The sequence below is a fragment of the Notamacropus eugenii genome, chromosome 1, assembly GCF_028372415.1.
Source record: "Notamacropus eugenii isolate mMacEug1 chromosome 1, mMacEug1.pri_v2, whole genome shotgun sequence".
NCBI lineage: Eukaryota > Metazoa > Chordata > Mammalia > Diprotodontia > Macropodidae > Notamacropus > Notamacropus eugenii.
Window position 1 is genome coordinate 167,646,024 of NC_092872.1, and position 19,017 is coordinate 167,665,040.

Below are 19,017 nucleotides of genomic sequence, written 5' to 3' on the forward strand. Positions count from 1 at the left end.
TTCAAACTATTCCCTCTAATTTTTATTCCTTACAGCATCCCTCTCTCTCAGACTGTGATCTTTTCTGACAGCCTCTCCAGGCCCAGAGGACCCTAAACAGATACAGCATCATACTTTTAAAAATGACCATTCTGGACAGAAGGCCACTCTCTGTATCAAAGCTGGAGTCCATTTTTAATGTGCCCATTACTTTTCCCTGATATTGGAGGAACTTGTTTTTAGAATGCCCCTTAAATTTCCCCTTTGATTACTTTCTTTCCTCATTTGTACTTTCAGACTTACTTGGAGATCAGAATAGTCATTCAAGGGAGAATTCATGCTTCTCCCCAAATCCCTGTAAATAAACACATCTCCACATTGAGAAAGCTTTTATTCTATCCCTTTAATTATTAACCTGTGCCACTCTTGCTCTATTTCTGATTCATAATGCATGAAAAGGTGGCAAAACCCCCAACCCAGGATAAACCTTCAGATAGCTTCCCGCAGAGAGTCATCCCAAAATAAAATGTCTCAAGATAATTTCTTAAAAGAGACAAAGGGGTAATAGGCTTTGTCTAGTTGAAAAGCAACTGCCAACGGAGTAATATATTGTGAGTATAAGAGTATATCTGAGGCTAGGGAATGGGACAGTCTCCACCACAACAACAAATCTGAATGGGGGCACTGAACCCTAAAGTATCAGGTTCTTGATAATAAACTTGTGCTTGCCATGATGTCTGTATCAGCTTTGCAATGCTTCCTTCTGGGACCCCAGGGTCTGATCCACCCCATTCTTGGAAATACTGACAATGCTGTCCTCTGGTCTCATGTCTCCCCTATCAGAGGATCTTTAAAAAAGAAGATGGATTCTTTGTCAGCAGGATTTAGATGGCCTGAGCTAACAGTAATCTGTGGGAACCTTTCTGCTGATTCTCACATTCACAGACATATCTCTGAGATGCAGCAGCATCTTAGTGGAATATCATTCTACCCTTGGAAGAATGCCCTGGGAAGGGGAAAGCACACATATCTGTCCACACCCTTCATAGGTAGAAAGAACATATCATGTATTCATGCAGTTGCTTTGCTTCCTAGGTTGGGGAGACAGGGAGGCTGATTGTAAGAATAGGCCTCATTATTCCTCTCTAGCTCCATCCCCTGAACAATTCACCTTTTTGTATACATTCATCCCTTGTCACTTTCATATGACTTTTCCATCTGTTCCCTGTCACCACTTTTTCATTATAGATTTAATTCTACCATGGTCCAAAATGAACTAAACACTCTTTCCCCACCCCAGTCCCCAAAGATCCCTTACCACCTCTATTTCTTTTCATGTCACCAGCATCCTGAGTCATCTTTTACTCTAATCTCTTACCTAATTCAATTGCCCAAATCTCATCAGTCAAACCTTAATGATATCTCTTAAATCTGTACCCTTCTTTCTACTTCTATAGTACTTCACCCTAATTAGTTCTTCATTACCTCTCATCAGGATTACTGTAATAGCCTCTTAACTCACCTTCCTGCCTCAAGTCTGTCTCTTCTCCTATCCTTTCTTCATACTATTATCTAAATAATCTTCCTGATACAATACCAGGTTTCTACTCAAAAAACCTTCTGTAGCTCCACGTGGTCTATTTAATAAACTATAACAATGTACTCTGGCATTCTAGACCTTCCCTAACCTGGCTTCAATGAATCATTCAAACTTATTTCAAGTTATTCCTCTTCATCTACCTCTATGCACCAGTCAGACTCCATACTCATTTTTCTCCCATTTCCATGCGTTTGCTGACACTGTCCCCCAATGTTTAGAATGAATGAATACTCCCCACCCAAATTCTCTGCCTGCTGAAATCCTTCCCTTCTTTCAAGGGAGTCACTACCTCCTCCAGGAAACTTTCCCTGACCCTTTTCTTCCCCCCTCCTCAAATTTTTCATCCACCTTTCCTTAGATCTTTTCTTTTGCACTTATCACTCACCCTACTTGTATCAGTTATTAGTGCATGTTATTTACCCACTATTATATTGTAAAGGCCTCTAAGAGCTGACAGCAAGAAGTATGTGCATCTGTGTGTATCAATATGTCACACCTTTTACATATATATAAAACATAGACATATATAAGCATACGTACACATTCATAGTTATTATTATATACATATATACATATGCATTTATCTGGTTATTATATAGATCTTTGTATCCCTGCTGCCTAGCACAAGGCCTTGTCCATAGTAAGTGTTTAATAAATGTTTGTAGAACTGAATTAAAGTGAAATGAATTATTAAAGAGCCACTGCTCTATAATGAAACTAAACTTTCATGCAGTGGGCCTAACAAATTATAACTGGAAATGTTCCCAGTTTAGGGGTAAATGAGTCAGGTGGTACAATTCCCAGTAAAGGTCTTCTAGGTCTCCCCAAGGATATCCCCAACCTTCCCCTACTACCTACACACACATACATATACACACCACCACCAACATTACCATCATCACCAGCATATTCTAGAAGTTATCCTGATGAATTTTGATGACTGAATAAAATATCAAAAGGCACTCAAAGTCTTTGTTAAAAAAAAAAAAGGCCCATTGAGTTTTATAAAAGGGCAAGTTTCTGCATGTCTAGAGGATACAAAATGCTGCTTCACTCCCACAGGAAGGAAGGGAGCTAAGTTTTCTGGATACCAGACAGCACTCCATTGTTTCTGGCCTCTGCATATTCACCTCCCTGACATGGTCTATGAAAGGGAAGTCCAGCTTAACCTTACTGCTCCCCTCTCTTACACAGAAAAGTTGGCCCCTTCAAAGACTTTGATGATTCACTGCCTCACCCAATCATCATCATCATCGTCGTCATCATCATTGACATTGTTGTTATTATTGCTGGCATTAATACAGAATTTTAAGATGTACAAAGCACTTTAAATACATCATCTTATTTGGTTTTCATAGCAGCCCTGGGATGTAGGTACTAGGGGTATATTTATGCCCATTTTATAGAGGAAGAAAGAGAGGTCTAGTGACTTTGCCATGGTCACGTATTTATTAAGTGTCCAAAGATACCAGAATTTGTACCCAAATCTGCTGACTCCAAGTCCCCAAAGGTTTGGTTTGTTTGTTTTTTCCCACTACAGGATGGATGGTTTCAGAAAGAGAATACAAAGTTTACTTCTCGGGAGCCTTTTAAAAAAAAAAAAAAGATTTACACTTTTCTAGGCAAATTTATATGTGTTCCTCCTTGCATATGGTGGAATGGATCAAACGACCTCAAAGCATCCCTTCTAGCCCTAAGAATGTATGGAGCTAATCTTGCACTAAGAGACATATACAACGAAACCATCTCTGAGTTTGAGAATTCTTTGTACTCAAAGTAAAGGCCATATCTATTTCCATCTCCCAGAAAATAAAGGAGGAATGGGTCAAACAAGAAAATCTCTTGGACTTAGCCCACTAGGATCTTCCTCAGGGCTGGGCCTGGAAGCTCCCTTGAGTTCTGTCTGTGTGTAATTTTCAGTATCTGAAGTATTGGAGTTTCTATCATTCCCTTAGGAAAGATTGTTCTCTAATCCCCAGGGTTTCACTGGCAAGAAGTTTTCTTAACCCTCAGCCTCATTTTTTCCTTTTCTTTCTTTGCTCCCAGTACTCCTCATTATAGCTCTCTTGCACTAGGTTAAATAAGGCGCTCTGAAGTTGACACTTCTCAGTTATTTGTGGACTGCAAAGTCCCCTTTCACAACAAGCAAACAATACACAGATTTAGCTCCTGATGTCTTTCTCATCCTAAATTACCCTTCCCACTTCTCCTCCCTTAGAAGTATCCTCAAGGGGTCACCTAGCCTAGCAATTCTCAAACTTTTTCGTCTCAAGACCCTTTTTACACACTTAAAACTTATTAAAGACTCCCAAAGTACTAGGATTTATGTGGGTTATATCCATCAATATTCACCATATTAGAAATTCAAATATCTTAGTATTATTAGAAAAAAACAGTTTTGACCTCATGGACCTGCTGAAAGGAACTGTGAACCTCTAGGGATCTCTGGATCACACTTTGAAAAGTGCTGCTCTAGTCTATCCCCTATAAGCAAATACCTAAGTCATCCAAGGGTGGGATGCCTGATTCCTAAATTATCACTCTACGGAACAAGAGATTATATAATCCTCTTAAGTAACCTAATTTACTGTCTGTTGCTTTTGCTAGGGCTTCCTTCTTTCTGATCCTGAAATTCTCCTAACAGAAGGTACTTGGGGGAGGTGCAGCTCAGGTTACTCAGAAAGTAAATGAAAGACTATCCACTTCCCAAGGTCATAATCTAATTGAAGTTCCTTAAGTTGCTGTAGTCAGTGCCCTTAGCCTACTATCCATGACTCTATCACTGACTTGTTTTCTTAGTCTGCTTCCATAACTTCTCACACTTCCCCCCAACCCTGATCATAAGGCAGGGTGAGGTAGTAGGGGGAAAAAAAGACTGGACTAGGAGTCAAAGGGCCCAAATTCTAATTCTGGGTCTGCCACTACTTGGCTGTGTAGCCTTGGACAAGTACCCCCATAGGGATATGTTTCTTCTTCTATAAGATGAGGAGGTTAGTCCAGATGATATCTGAAGTCTTTTCCATTTCAAAATATCTACGTATGTGTCTGGATCAGTGGGATGGAGGGTTACACCCTTGAATCTGTAACTGTAGAAGTGTGTGTGTGTCAGCTACCCTCTTGAACTGGTAGCCTCTTCGAAGTAAGACCTGTATCAAGTTTGTGCTGATTCAGCCTGATGGTTCTAGTTGAATTCAGTATATCGAATCAATGCACCATGGTGATACAAAAGTACAGTTGTTTTCTCTTCCCCGCCACAAACTACTGAACATAACTGGATACTGTTGGGGAGACTGAGTCTACCCCAGGGTGGGAAAAAAAAGCTGTATTCCCCTCACCTGGAAAGGGTTCCTTGAGGAAGTGACCCTTGATGGTCTGATTGGCTGTGCCCAGGTGGTTTTTGGCTATAAGGGTGTAGTTGCCATTGTTATAATGGGTGGGCTTATTGAAGAGGAGGCAACCTTCAGAGACCTCACCCTCCTGGTAGTACTCCACCCGAATGATCTTAGATTCCCTCAGTGGCTGCCCATTGTGCAGCCAGTGCAGGGTAGGGGGTGGGTTCCCCCGGACCACAAACTCGATGCAGTGCTCCAGTCGCAGTTCAGGTTCTTCTAGGCTCATCACACGTGGAGGATCTGCCAAAGGGAAGAACATCTAAATTGCTGGGATATTTTAAGCTTTCACATCCTGGAACCTTGGAGGAACTGGGGCTTCTCATCACAGACTTTGCCTACTTTCTTTTTTAAAAGATTGTCTGGAGGAATAATAGTTCCACCAGCAGATAAGTGAAAAGTAGCTTTGGTTCAGTCAAACTCCCAAGATCTCTCTCAGTAGGGCACCTCCATCTGTGCACCTTTCAGAAGCTTGTCTAGGGAAATAAGAGACAAGATCCAGAGCTAAGCCTCTCAGGAGAGGCCTTGACACACCTCTATAAGAGGTTTCTACACACTGTAAACACACCTCTACAAGAATTAGGGACTCTCCCACCTTATTCAGACTCAGAAACCATATTGTCAAAAGTACATTATTTCCCTGGCCTTTTCATAGCTTCTAGGCAATAGGCCTCTAACTCTAAGTCAACTCTATTGATGCCCCTTGTTTCCCACCCTATAGGCTCTTCTGAGCCCTAGGTTGTCTCACAGAGATGCCACATGCCCATACTCACAGTAAACGGTGAGTGCCACACTAGCATTACTCATGCCCACCACATTTTCAGCAATGCAGGTCAAGGTGAAGCCATTGTCTTCGCTGGTAACATTGACCAGGGTCAGGTTGATGGCATGAACATTGGTCCAGTTAAGGTTTGTCTGAAAACCCCAATGGAGAAATAAAAGTCAGGTCACTTTTAGCCAAAGTTCTTTTTAACCTACTCTCTCAATTCCTTTCCATTCTCCCCCTAACTCCAACACAACTTAAGGGAGAGCAAGGTAGGGTTTTACATTACATTAGGCACACTTAATTATCCAAGAAAAGACAAGTGCCAAGTCAAATGTCTATTTCTCCCTTTAATCATTCAGCTACGATTCCTTTCTAAGCCCCTGGCACCTCGAGGCTAAGAGAAGCTCACTTCTAAGCCTGGGGTGGCTGACTGCACCTGACCTGTGCTCACATCTTCCTTTTCACTCCTAAGAGCCTACCTGGTGGGTATTGATGGACTGCAGGCCTGTGACAGTCCAGTCCACATCAGGCAGAGGAGAGCCAGAGCCATTACAGGTGATGACAGCATTCTCACCTTCTCGTACAGTCAGGTTGATGTGGCTCACACTGATCTCAGGTAGGTCTGGGGATGTGGAAGAAGACAAAAGAATTATCAGCAATGATTGCCCAACTGTATCTACCTCTCTCTCTCACTGGGCTTAGGAGGGCTATTACTCCCTCCCCTACCTCAATAAACAGGATTCATGTTCTGGAAAAAGTCCTAGGTGAGATCTGGGTAACAAGACAGCAATAAAGCACAATGGAAAGGATGCTACCTCTGTTACCTTGAGCAAATCACTTAACTGCCCCAGCGTCAGTTTCTTTATGGGTAAAATAAGAGGGTAGATGATCTCTGAAGTCCCTTCTAGTTCTATGATTGTTTAGCAGCTTCCAAGGTATGCATGGTTATCCTAAGGAAAAACTGTCCCAAGTATGGAGTCCCAAATCAGACCCCTCCCCTCAAATCAACAAGCATTTACTCAAGTACCTTCTATGTGCCAGGCACTGTGCTAAGAACTAGGGATACAAAGAAAGGCAAAAGATCATCTTTGCCCTCAAAGGGTTTACAATTTAATGTCTTTCAGCAAGTGGTTGTACAGAAGCAGAAAACTATAATAGAAATACTTTTGCACCTGCAGTCAGGGGGACCAGGTTTCATGCATTCACTCTGCCATTTCATAGTTAGGTGACCATGGTGAAGTCCTTTGATCTCTCTGGGCCTCTGTTACCTTAGCTGTTAAATGAGGGCATTGGTCAAGTTTATTGCTAAGGTCTCTTCCAGTTCTAAATCTATTATCCTATGCCTCTTTTATGGTTGGTCAGAAGCCTCATGCTAAGTTATGCTTGATGGGTAAAAAGCTTTTGTCCCTCAGGGTCCTAAAGACCAGACCCTTAGAAGAAAATTCAAAGCCTCCTCTTGACAACATCCTTCACTGAATATAAAAGACATTATAGATTTGTTGCTGTATAAAGATCCGAGAACAACAAAGTTCCATTGAAGAATGTCTCTTAAAGGATCTCTTTCAGGTGGTTTATCAGAGGCTTTGACTGGTTGAGTAGAGAGGGAGTGCTCTCTCAGTGCAACACTTAAAATTCACACTTTTTAATGTGCAACCTACTCCCTAACCCCGGTCTCAATTTAATAAATACTAAATCACCCACTCAGAAAAAAAGAATCTCCTAAAGAAGAAAGGTAAGGGCAGATAGGTTTTGCAGTGGATAGAGCACAGGTCCTCGAGTCAGGAGGATCTGAGTTCAAATCTGTCCTCAGACATTTACTAGCTGTGTTGACCATGGGCAAGTCATTTAACCCTGATTGCCTCAAAAGAAGAAAAAGAAAAGAAAAAAGACAGGGACTGCATCTGCCTCTTTTGCTTTGTATAGTAACATGCAAGCAGGCATTCATTTAATTTACATGAGTTGAGGGACTCAGGAAGGAGTTGACTCTCCTCTTCTTAGGCAACTAGTAAGATGGTAAATACTAGGAAGGTGCTTGACCTCATCATTATACTATGGAACAGACTAGTCATCAACTGCTTTTTCTCTCCCAGGATGGGTAGAGACTCTCCAGTTCACTCTCAGCCACCAACACTGAACATTTATGCAGCTTCAATAGACACAATTTATAATTCCCTGGCTGTAATGGACTGGTCCCCAATCCCCTTATTAACAGCTTGAGACAAAGCAAAAGGTGCCCTTGATTTTCTCTCCACGCTGACAATAGGACTCACTGATTGATCACAGCTCTAACTCACAGCTCAGTCCACAGAGCCCCAACCATGGTGCACGTGGCAGGCAGCAGCTAGATGCTAGGCATTTCCCTCCCACCTGTGTTAGCCTGCCCAAGGGAGAAAAGAGCTGGAAGGAGGTCAAGTAAGGAAACAGTGAAATGTGGAAAGTGATGAGAAGTTTCCCCAAGGAACACATTCTCAGCAAACATACTGACTTCTGAATAGGTAGTTTATGTTTCCATGACCATAGGAAACACTACTTAAATCATTAATAAGAGAAATGCAAATCAAAATAACTTTGAGATATCATCTCACAGCTAATGAATTGCAAAAGATGGAAATAGTCAACAATGGAGCAAGTTTTGTCCGGAGGGATCAATTAATGCACTGGTTGGTAGAAATATGAAGTGGTTTACCCATTCTGCAGAACAATTTGGAACTATATACTAAGAAAGTGATTAATGCCCATACCCTTTAACTCAAAGATCTCACTCATAGATATATACCTCAAAGAGGACAACAGTAAAAATGAAGGACCCATAAGTAATAAAACATTTACTGTAGAAACAAACTAGATGCCCACTGATTGTGAAAAAGGCAAATTAATAGTCATGTATGCATGTAACAGAAGATTATTATGAATGAATATGGGCAAATGTAGGAAGACTAACCATATACAAATTGATGCAAAGTGAAAGAAACAAGCCAGAAAAACAACATATACAATGACGACAAAAATGTGAGTAGAAAGAACTATAACAATAGAATAAAACTGAATGGCATGAAAGTATAATGACCAATATATTCCCAAAGAAGAGCTACATGAAGGCATGTCCCACACTTTGTGGTAAAGGTAGGGGAATATAGTCTGCATTTAAGCTCAGACTTTTTCAGTGTATAGGTTAGTTTTGCTGAAATGCTTTTGTTATAAGACTCACTTGGATGGGATAAGAAAGAAGGAATCCTTTGGGAAATATAGGTGGTATAAAAGCAAGAGATAAACAAAATGTATTTTCAAATAATTTTTAAATTAATTGATGTATTTTAATCCATTAACATTTTAAATGTATATGTTGGTATACTGTTTACCATGCATTTGAGGTAGCATAGAATAATGACTAGACTGCTGTATTTGAGGTATACAGCATCTGGATGCAAAGCTGACCTTTGACACTTGAAAAGCGAACAAGCTGCTTAAACCTCTAAATACTTTAATCAACTCCTTAAGACTTATTGATAAAGTGACAGATATAAAGAATCTGATTTTATCCTCACAACAACTCTAAGATCAGTGAGGGGTTTTATTCTCACAATTTTATCACTAAGGATACTGAACAGAGTTCAATGACTTGGCCAAGGTTATGCAACTAATAAATAATGGAGCATAGACTCAAACTCAGCTCTTTGAAATCTATCCAGTACTCTTTCCCATATATCATGTTGCCTTTCCCAAAATAACATAATTAAGTTGTGTTAAGAGAGGAAGTTGGATAAGAAGAAATAGGCAATAATTGAAAGGAATATGGTTAATTCTCCTGCATTCCTGAAACCATGACTCCTATAACTGTCCCCAAAATGGATAGGGATGGCACAGTGAAATAGAGACACTGGAATTCCCTCAAATCCCAGATATGTTTCATGAGATCTGGGTTTCAAGGGCAGTAGGAAAATTTGGAGGTCATAGTTTGACATAATAAATTTTGACCCCAGCCATTAGTGGAAGATAAGGAGACTAGGCCTTGCAGAGAGAAGACAGGAGAATTGACATTTTCATTCAGCCTACTTACCACACTGGGTGATGTTCATACGCTGCAGGGGAATTCGAGAGCCATCTGTGCTGATGCAGAAGAGATTCTGACTGTTCAGTTTGGCCTCACCCTGCTCTTGCCACAGCTGCATCCAGCGGATGTCACAGCTACAGTTGAAGAAATTTTGCTCTAATCTCCTATGGACAACAATAGAGAAAGAAAATCATTCAACCAAAGAACAGGGTAACTGCTAGAATTTTACTAGAGAAGCAGAGATGGCCCACACCTGGTCTTCAGAGATTACAGAAAGAGTGTATTTAACAAAACCTTATTAAAAAGTGCCAAAAGTTTACTCATCTATGATTTTTTTTCTTTCTGAATTAGAAAAATTAGGGGAAAGATGAATTAAATCTGCTTCCTTTTCTATTCACTAGATAGCAATTAATATTCTTCATCCACAAAATGGATTACATCATTCTCTTGCTCAAAAACTTTCAATGGCTCCCCATTGCCCACCAAAGAACATTCATGCTCCTCAATCTGGCAAAAACTGACCCTACACTGCTTCCTTTTCAAATACTCTATGTTCTAGCCAAACATTGTTGCCTGAACAGAGCCTGCATTATCCTACATCCATTCTGTGACATGCCATTTTCTACAACTAAAATATCTTCCATTCCTATTTCTACTTGTTGCCATCATAATCATCTTTCAAAGCTTGCCTGGAAAGGTTTTTCTGTATCTTCCAGAAAGTTTTCTTGGATTTCCCATTAACCATGCTTCCACAACTTATGTAAACTTGCCACATTCTATTTGATATTTTGGTTGTTTACATGTCACAGAATCACAGAACTCCAAAATTATAAGACATCTCAGAGTTCATCCAGTCCAACCTATAGCTGATCAAGAATCTAGTCTATAAGATGACAACAAGTGGTCATTCAGTCACTGTTTAAAAAACTCCTGTGTCCCCTGATGGTCCCCTAGAAGACAACAACCTTGTCTTTCTCTCATTGAATCTCTCTCAGCTCTTAGGCACAGAATTTTTCATTTACTAGGCATTTAATAAATGCTCATTGCATCAAATTTTAGAAAGAAGTGAGAAAAGAATGTAGAAAAAAAAGAAAGAGACATTAATTTCAGGGAGCCAAAAATACATATTAATGTTTGGAAGATGTTACCTTCATGGGACTAGGAAGCCACTAAAGCTTTTCCTGATTAAAATAAGGGCTTTTTCAATGTTAATTTGGCTGAAATATATAGGATTGACCAAAAAAGAAAAAACTGAGTCATGAACAGTTACGTCATAGCAATAATCCAGGTGTCAGTGAACGGGGTCCTGAAGTAAGAAAGGAGTCTTACAATGGAAAGGAGAAAGATTTTAAAGACTCATTATCCTAGAGTACAAAAGGAGATGAACTTCAAACAGTAATTTTTCTTAGAAGATTCCCAACAGATGGTCATCTAGGCTTTACTTGAAGACCTCTGCTAGCAAGAAACACTCCACCTACCTACCGAAAAAAAAGTTACATTTGTTGAAAAGCTTTAAGGTGGACCATCAAACAAATATGCTTCTCTTGTAACATCCTTCACGGAATTGTCAATGGTTTTAACATATGTATGGAAGACAGCTTTTAAGGTGGTATTTTCCAGTATTGAATCAAATGCTTTGTAATATTAAAACAACAGTAAATGCTTTGAAATCTTGTTCTCTTTGGACCTTTCAATCAAGTACATGATTATACAGATTTGGCCTAGGAAAGCATATCATTTGCAAAAATCTGTCTATTCTCTTCTTATACCTTTACCAAATGTATCTACAGATGATCCTTATCAAGATTTCATAAAGAGAGGAAATTAGGAACTTGTAGTAGCATCTATTATTTTCTCCATCACCATTTTTCACTAGTAATTATGTCTGTGATCTTTTATAGTATTAAGTATTTTCCCTCTCTTGGGTCTCTTGAGATTGAAATCCCTCAGTATCTTCAAAATTATATCCCACTCCCATCATGAACCTCCTCTGTGAGTATGTGAACTGGTCCAGCTGTGCTTTGTGTGTTTGTTCCCCTGGGCACCATTTCTACTCCCTCATAGAACATATCAGGGATTAAGACTTTAGAGTCCAAATATGGTAGCTTTTCTGTCATTGATGCAAAAAAACTTTTATAGATATTGTCCATTTTTATCTGATGGTTTTATACTTAATTTAATTTATTTTTAAATAAATTTCTATGCTAAACTCAGGTTGCCCTTGGTGGACATTTCTCTCACTTAACAAGGAGATTAAGAATATTCTGAAGTGATTTTTAGGCTCATTTGAACTCTTCTTTAGGTGATTGATTAACATATATTAAACTTCCCTAGATCAAGTGAGACAGCACATTTAAAGTACTTTGCAAAGTTTAAAACATTATATAACTGCGACCTATTATTATTGTCATTGTTATTAAGATAATATCTGGGTGGGGTGTGGAGCCAAGATGGCAGAGTAGAAAGACATATATATTCTAGAGCTTCACCCACAGCCCACAAAATACCTGTAAAAAATGACTCTCAACAAATTCTAAAGCAGCAGAAGCCACAGAACAACAGAGCAAAAGAGGTTTCCAGCCAAAGGTAACCTGGAAGGCTGACAGGAAAGGGCTATCTTATGAGATTCTGAGTAGAGCAGAGCCCATACCTGGCCATGAGGTTCTGGGAGGAACAGGACCTGAACAGATCTCCAGGGCAGAGTTCCCAGCAAGGAGGGTCCCAGATACCTCAACCCACAAGCAACAAAGAAAGATCCAAAGGTCAGCATGGGAGGGCTTTCCCAGCAGGGTGAGAGGGAAATGGGATTCCTGACAGCAGCAACAGCAACAGCAGACTGCAGGCAGCTATGGTGGCCAGAAAGCAACCTGGGTCCATTGTCCAGGCCGTTCAACTTAAAGCCTCTGGTAGTAGGGAGCAGCTGATCTAAACCTCAGCCCTCAGTGATGGCCCATCCCCACCCAAAACCCCAGGGGAATCGAGCAGCTGAGTCCAATCTCAGCCTTGAACACAATACTTAGGAGAGAAGGGGCAATAGGACCATCCTTTTGACAAAGGAATCAGAAGTCAAGTAACTAGCTGGGAAAATGCCCCAAAAAAGGAAAAAATAAGACCTTAGAAGGTTACTTTCTTGGTGAACAGGCTTCTTCTTCCATCCTTTCAGATGAGGAAGAACAAGGCATACTGTCAGAGGAAGTCAAGGCCCCTGCCCCCAGGGCCTCAAAAGTGAACTTAAATTGGACTCAGGCAATAGAAGAGCTCAAAAAGTGAGTTAGCAGCTTGTTAAAGGAGAACCAAAAAAAAATGCTAAGGAAAATAACACCTTTAAAAAGAGGCTAACTCAGTTGGAAAAAGAGATCCAAAAAGTCAATGAGGAAAAGGAGGCTTTAAAAAGTAGAATTAGCCAAATGGAGGAGAAGGTTCAAAAGCTCATTGAACAAAAGAGTTCTTTAAAAGAGAGAACTGAGTTCAGGCAACCTAAAGACTATAACATAAACCAAGCAGTTAAAAAATAAAACCAAAAGTTTGAAAAAATAGAAGATAATGTGAAACATCTCATGGAAAAAGCAACTAACCTGGAAAATACATCCAAGAGAGACAATTTTAAAATTATGGGACTACCTGAAAGCCATGATCAAAAAAAGAGCCTAGATATTATCTTCCATGAAATTATCAAGGAAAACTGTCCTGATATTCTAGAACCAGAGGGCAAAATAAATATTGAAAGAATCCACAGATCACCTCCTGAAAGATATCCAAAAAGAGAAACTCCTAGGAATATTGTGGCCAAATTTCAGAGTTCCCAGGTCAAGGAGAAAATACTGCAAGCAGCTAGAAAGAAACAATTCAAGTATTGTGGAAATACAATCAGGATAACACAGGATCTGGCAGCTTCAACATTAAGGGATAGAAGCATTTGTAATAGGATATTCCAGAAGTCAAAGGAACTGAGATTAAAGCCAAGAATCACCTACCCAGCAAAACTGAGTATAATATTTCAAGGGAATAAATGGTCATTCAATAATATAGAGGACTTTCAAGCATTCATGATGAAAGACCAGAACTGAAGAAAAAATTTGACTTTCAAACACAAGAATCAAGAGAAGCATGAAAAGGTAAACAGAAAAGAGAAATCATAAGACTTTCTAAAGCTGAACTGTTTGCATTCCTACATGAAAAGAAAATATTTGTAACTCTTGAGATTTTTCTCAGTATTTGGGTCAGTAGAGGAATTGTGCACACACACACACATACACACACACACACACACACACACACACACACATAGACAGAGAGTACAGGTTGTGTTGAATCAGAAGAGATGATATCCACAAAAAAACAAAACTAAAATAAAAATTAAGGGATGAGGGAGGAAAATACTGGGAGGAGAAAAGGAGAAACGGAATGGAGCAGGCTATAACTCATTAAAGAGATAAGAAAAATCTTGTTCAATGGAGGAGAAAATGGAGAAGGGGAGAGGGGAAAAGTAAAACTACTCTCTCCACATATAGCTTAAGGAAGGAATAACATGCTCACTAAATTTGGTATGAAAACCTATCTTACACTACAAGAAAGTAGGGGAGGAGACAACAAGTGCAGTGAGGGAACTGATAGAAGGGAGGGCAAATGGGAGAAGGGAATAACTAGAAATAAACACATTCGGGAAGGGACAAGTTCAAATGAGGGAATAAAAAAACAAGGGGGAATAGAGTAGGATAAAGGACAATATAGTTAGTATTACACAACATGACTATTATGGAAATCTTTTGCAAAATGATACATATTTAGTCTGTATTGAATTGCTTGCCTTCTCAGTGGGGATGGGGAGGAAGGGAGGGAGGGAGAGAAGTTGGAATTCAAAGTGTTAGAAACGAATGTTGAGGATTATTATTGCATATAACCAAGAAATAAGAAACACAGGTAATGGGATATAGAAATTTATCTTGCCCTATAAGAAAAGAGAGAAGATGGGGATAAGGAAAGGGTGGAGTGTGATAGAAGGGAGGATACATTGAGGGAAGGGGCAATCAGAATACAAGGTGTTAGGGGGTGAGAGGAGGGGAGAGACATGGAGAAAAACTGGACATGTTACAAAGTGATACAAAGCAACAAGTGTTAAAAACAATTGACTGAATTAATTACTGAGACTAAGTCAGAGACATTTGACAGTTTGGGGGAAAGAATTTTAGTCTAAGTTTCCTAGAGGTAACCTCAGGTAAAATCTGGCATTGATGGAAAGGTTTTAATGGTAAATTTAATGATAAATTTGATTTTTTGATTGTTATTTAATCAGGAACTAGAACGTGTGTAGAAAGGCATGTAAGCCACTTAAGACTTGCCTCAAAAGATGTTCCTTAGCCAATGTGAAATTATAGTCATATCTGAAACCTGGTTATTGGAACTTGCTATTTTAAGATGCTATGGGATTATTAACTGACTGTTCTTCTGAGTCTAGCTCCAGGTATAGATAGCAAGAAAGGTGGTCTAAGCCTCCAATCCATGATGCCAGTAAGCCTGTGAGATGCTGGCATGAACTGAAAAAGGTGATCTCATGGGAAGGGAGGGAGAGTAGCTGTTCAGCCTGGGCTGAGGTAGGATTCTCTTGACTCAATTTCTCCACTGACACCTGGAAGACCCTAAGCCTCACTGAATGCAAGTTGACAATCTACTCCTGTCTGGAATTGACATGAAGTTGGGGAGATATTGTTTGCCTGCAATGTCCCTACTCTTAACGGCAATTTTCTATAGTCAAAAGGTTTGTAAGCTTAATACCAGATCCATTAAATTATAGATTGTTGGTAGGGGAACATCTGAGGTTAAGTCTAAAATTAAACTATCAGGCTTAGGATTTCAGACCAACAACAATAAGTTAGAGTCCTTTAATTCTTAGTAATAGTGTGAAGACAATTAGGTCAAAGGCTTGGGAAGTTAGCAATACATAGTTATTTTTTGTGTCTCAGTTGGTTGATGTTAAAAAAAAATTCATTTGTGGTCTGTGTTGTAAATGCTTTAAAAGAAGTATCACCTGACCAAAAGTTGGAATTGTTTTATGTGATATGAACTGTGTTAAAAATGAAAATATAAAAAGTATCTTAGTCTATTTCATTGTCTGTTCTTTTATTCACTTCCCTCTTCTTATTTAAATGAATGAGGTGTGAGCTGTTTTAATTGTATGATATATATTATTAAATTATTTTTTCTAATTTGATATTGATTTTGTTTTTTGTTTTAACAAGTCAATGGATTTAACTGTAGAGAGACAACAGGAAGTAATTCTGAGAATGGTACCCAGGCTATATGTTTTTGTAAAAATATAACCAGCTTCATTTTTGGTGCTATTCCACAATGTACAGAGCATACCAACTCACTTCTTGAAGAAAGTATTCATGATAGATGGGTTTCTGTGTAGCCAACAAGCTGTTAGCCCATCTTCTTAATCCTGAGATGGATTTTCCAACATATTTTTCATTGTTCTTTCCCTATGCTCACTTTTGTAGTGACATTACTAAGCATTAAAGTATATGTTAATTTAATCTTCAGGGTTTTTATGAAGAATTTTGTGGAATTTTCCTACCTCTTCATATTCTGCAAACAGATGTAGGCACATATGCTACAACTTTTTGTGGTGATTTTTTCCCCAAATATTCATAATGAGCATTACAATAAGAGATGACCAAGTGTCTCATGAAATGATAGTCTGTTTCCTTTGGATACACAATTAAACCAACTCTTCCAACTCTCTTCTTTGCCTCTGCAAGGAGAACTCATGAGCCATCCTTCCGTTTCGTTTCAACTTACTTTTGTCATCATTTATAAAGAATGTCAGTATTGACATCCTCTAGTAGTGTGTCAATTCATTGGTCATTTGATGAGAAACTCACATTTAGAGTAGCAATAATTAATATTTATGGACTATCTAAAAATTGTAATTCTTAGCACCCTCTGACTTCTTTTTCACCATTCTGCTACTGTTGCTGCAGAAGATGAAGCGGGCAACACAAAACTGAGGGGGATTTTGCATTTTTTTTTGTTTCATGAATTGACATGAGCAAAGAATTAATCACTGAGTGGCCAGTCCATTGATGATGAGCCTTCACATATTTAGCTAAACTGCTCCTTGAATAGTCCATTACTAGAACTGTATTCAAAGATTTCCCAACATGGCAAAATCTGCCAGAGCTTATGTTCCACTGCTATAGACCTTCAGAAACCAAGCTAACCTCCATTCTACGAGCATGTTTTGGAGTTGGGACTTGGTGGAGGGTTGTATAGCTACCTGCCAAACTAATCTTATATTTCTGTACATTCATTGGCAGTTTCCCCTTATGTAGAGTTGGGGGTCTTCATCACCATAACTAAGTCAGAATAGATTCAGAGGAGAACAACATATCTGAGCCGAAAAGTTGTTCTAAACAAATTCACAGATCATCCTAGAGATTCTGGTACAGAATGGGTTTGAGTGATTGACTCTGGAAATAGTCAAGAGTCGCTGGAAATAGAGATATTGTATCAGGAACTAATTGGTATACAAAGTGATTTTAATATGGCATTCCTATAGATTCCCAATTTGCAAGTAGAGGACCCAACAATCACTGTGACTCTCTAAAAGGTGAGGGGACCAGGTAGAGAATTAAATAAAGGGTAAGGAAGGGCAAAGTAGTCATTTATAATGATCCTGCCCTTTTCTCTCCTCCCTATTAGCCATCCTCCACAAAATCAGGTCACTTGCAGGAGCTTCCCATTCCTGAGTTTCAGGGGCAGATCTGTAAGTAATAAAGCACAGCTTTCTTAGGTCTATCAATAATGTATCAGGGCTCCATGAATAATACAGCAGCAGCTGCTCCAGGGCAAAATTTACCAACACCTTTCCCTAGCACCTCAATGGTCCAGGGGCTAATCACAGGACCCAGGGGGTCTCTCACAAATTAGCTCAGTTCAGTTACTGAATATGTTGTCCTGCACTAGACACTGGCTTTTTGCAATGTGACCAAGGCTATGATTGAGTTTTTTATCTGAGTTGTTTTTCTTTTCTTTTTCCATAGCATTCCTGGTGCCAGTGACCCTCTTGGATTATGATTAAGGGGGCCAAGGCATGAAGGGGGGAAATAGGCATGCCATTTCATCAGACCTCATTAGACTCAGGGGAGGTAGGCTACATCGCATTGGTTCATGAAGAAATGCAGCTCCAACTCTTTTAAGAAACCAGGAAGACACCGAAGTCTTCAGTTATGGAGAGATATCACATAGTTCTCATTCCAGGACTTGAAGTACTGAGCCTTCCATCATCCCCTATCCCCTGCCTATACTGAGTTAAGTTGCAACTGCATTGCTAGGTGTCCCTGAGGAAGATGACTTTTCCCTCCTCTCTCGCTAGAGATGTCCAGTTGTCTGGCCAGTTCACCTAGTAAGGCCTTTTGAAGGCAACTTCATTCACTGAAGGCAAGGTCATTCATTACCAAAGCTGAGTAGACCTCCCTCTGTTATCCTTCTTTCTCAGAACTCCTGTCCTGGAATGGACATGCAAGTGTCTGGATCACTATGCGAAATAATGAATCTTAGCATCTAAGTATAGATTAAACAAAAACATAGATGGCCAACACTATGATATATCCATTGAGCCAGAAGTCCAACAAGCCATAGGAATTTCTCCCTTAGTGGATAGACAGGTTCCTTAGGGGCTTCTGTAGTATTTGTCCAACCGTACCTTCTTAATACAGGAAAATAGTCACATTCCTCCATGACTATTGCAGAAACTTTGAAATCCATATCAGGGCTAGTTAAATTGTAATCTTCCTAGTAAAAGAAAAACAGTTCTCCTTGCCCTTCCCTTAATAGAATTTTCGGAATCATAGAATTTTAGAGGTGACAGGGATCTCAGAAATTACCTAGCAAAAATTTTACCTCAACAGAATCCCTAACAAATCTTCAAACAAATGGCCAGCCATTCATCCTTTATTTGATGACCTCTGGATGACTATTTGTTGGATATATTGTAGAGGGAGTTTTTCTCCTGGTCTATATCAGACTAGATAGCCTCTCTGATCCTTTACAAACGATATTCTGTGGATATGTAGGCAGTCCATTCCATTGCTGGATAGTTTTCATTGGGAAAGATTTGTGGGGAATTTTTTCCCTTAAATTGAGCCAAAATGTTCCTCCATCTAATCTCCACTTATTTCTTCAAGTTCTGATCCCAGGGGTCAAGAAAAACATATAGTCCCTCTTTCATGTG

General features: G+C 39.4%; 1 protein-coding gene across 3 annotated transcripts in view; it reads right to left on the bottom strand.

Annotated features, from left to right (window-relative positions):
• The window catches only part of NTRK3 (neurotrophic receptor tyrosine kinase 3), a 469,793-nt gene that overhangs the window by 299,595 nt on the left and 151,181 nt on the right, over nt 1-19,017 (bottom strand). For all 3 annotated transcript variants that reach the window (XM_072617797.1, XM_072617787.1, XM_072617806.1), the window contains exons 5-8: nt 9,792-9,949; nt 6,214-6,356; nt 5,742-5,883; nt 4,915-5,211 (exon numbers count right to left, since the gene is read on the bottom strand). In XM_072617797.1, coding sequence (XP_072473898.1) covers nt 4,915-5,211; nt 5,742-5,883; nt 6,214-6,356; nt 9,792-9,949 — 740 coding nt within the window. The remainder of the gene's footprint in view (nt 1-4,914; nt 5,212-5,741; nt 5,884-6,213; nt 6,357-9,791; nt 9,950-19,017) is intronic.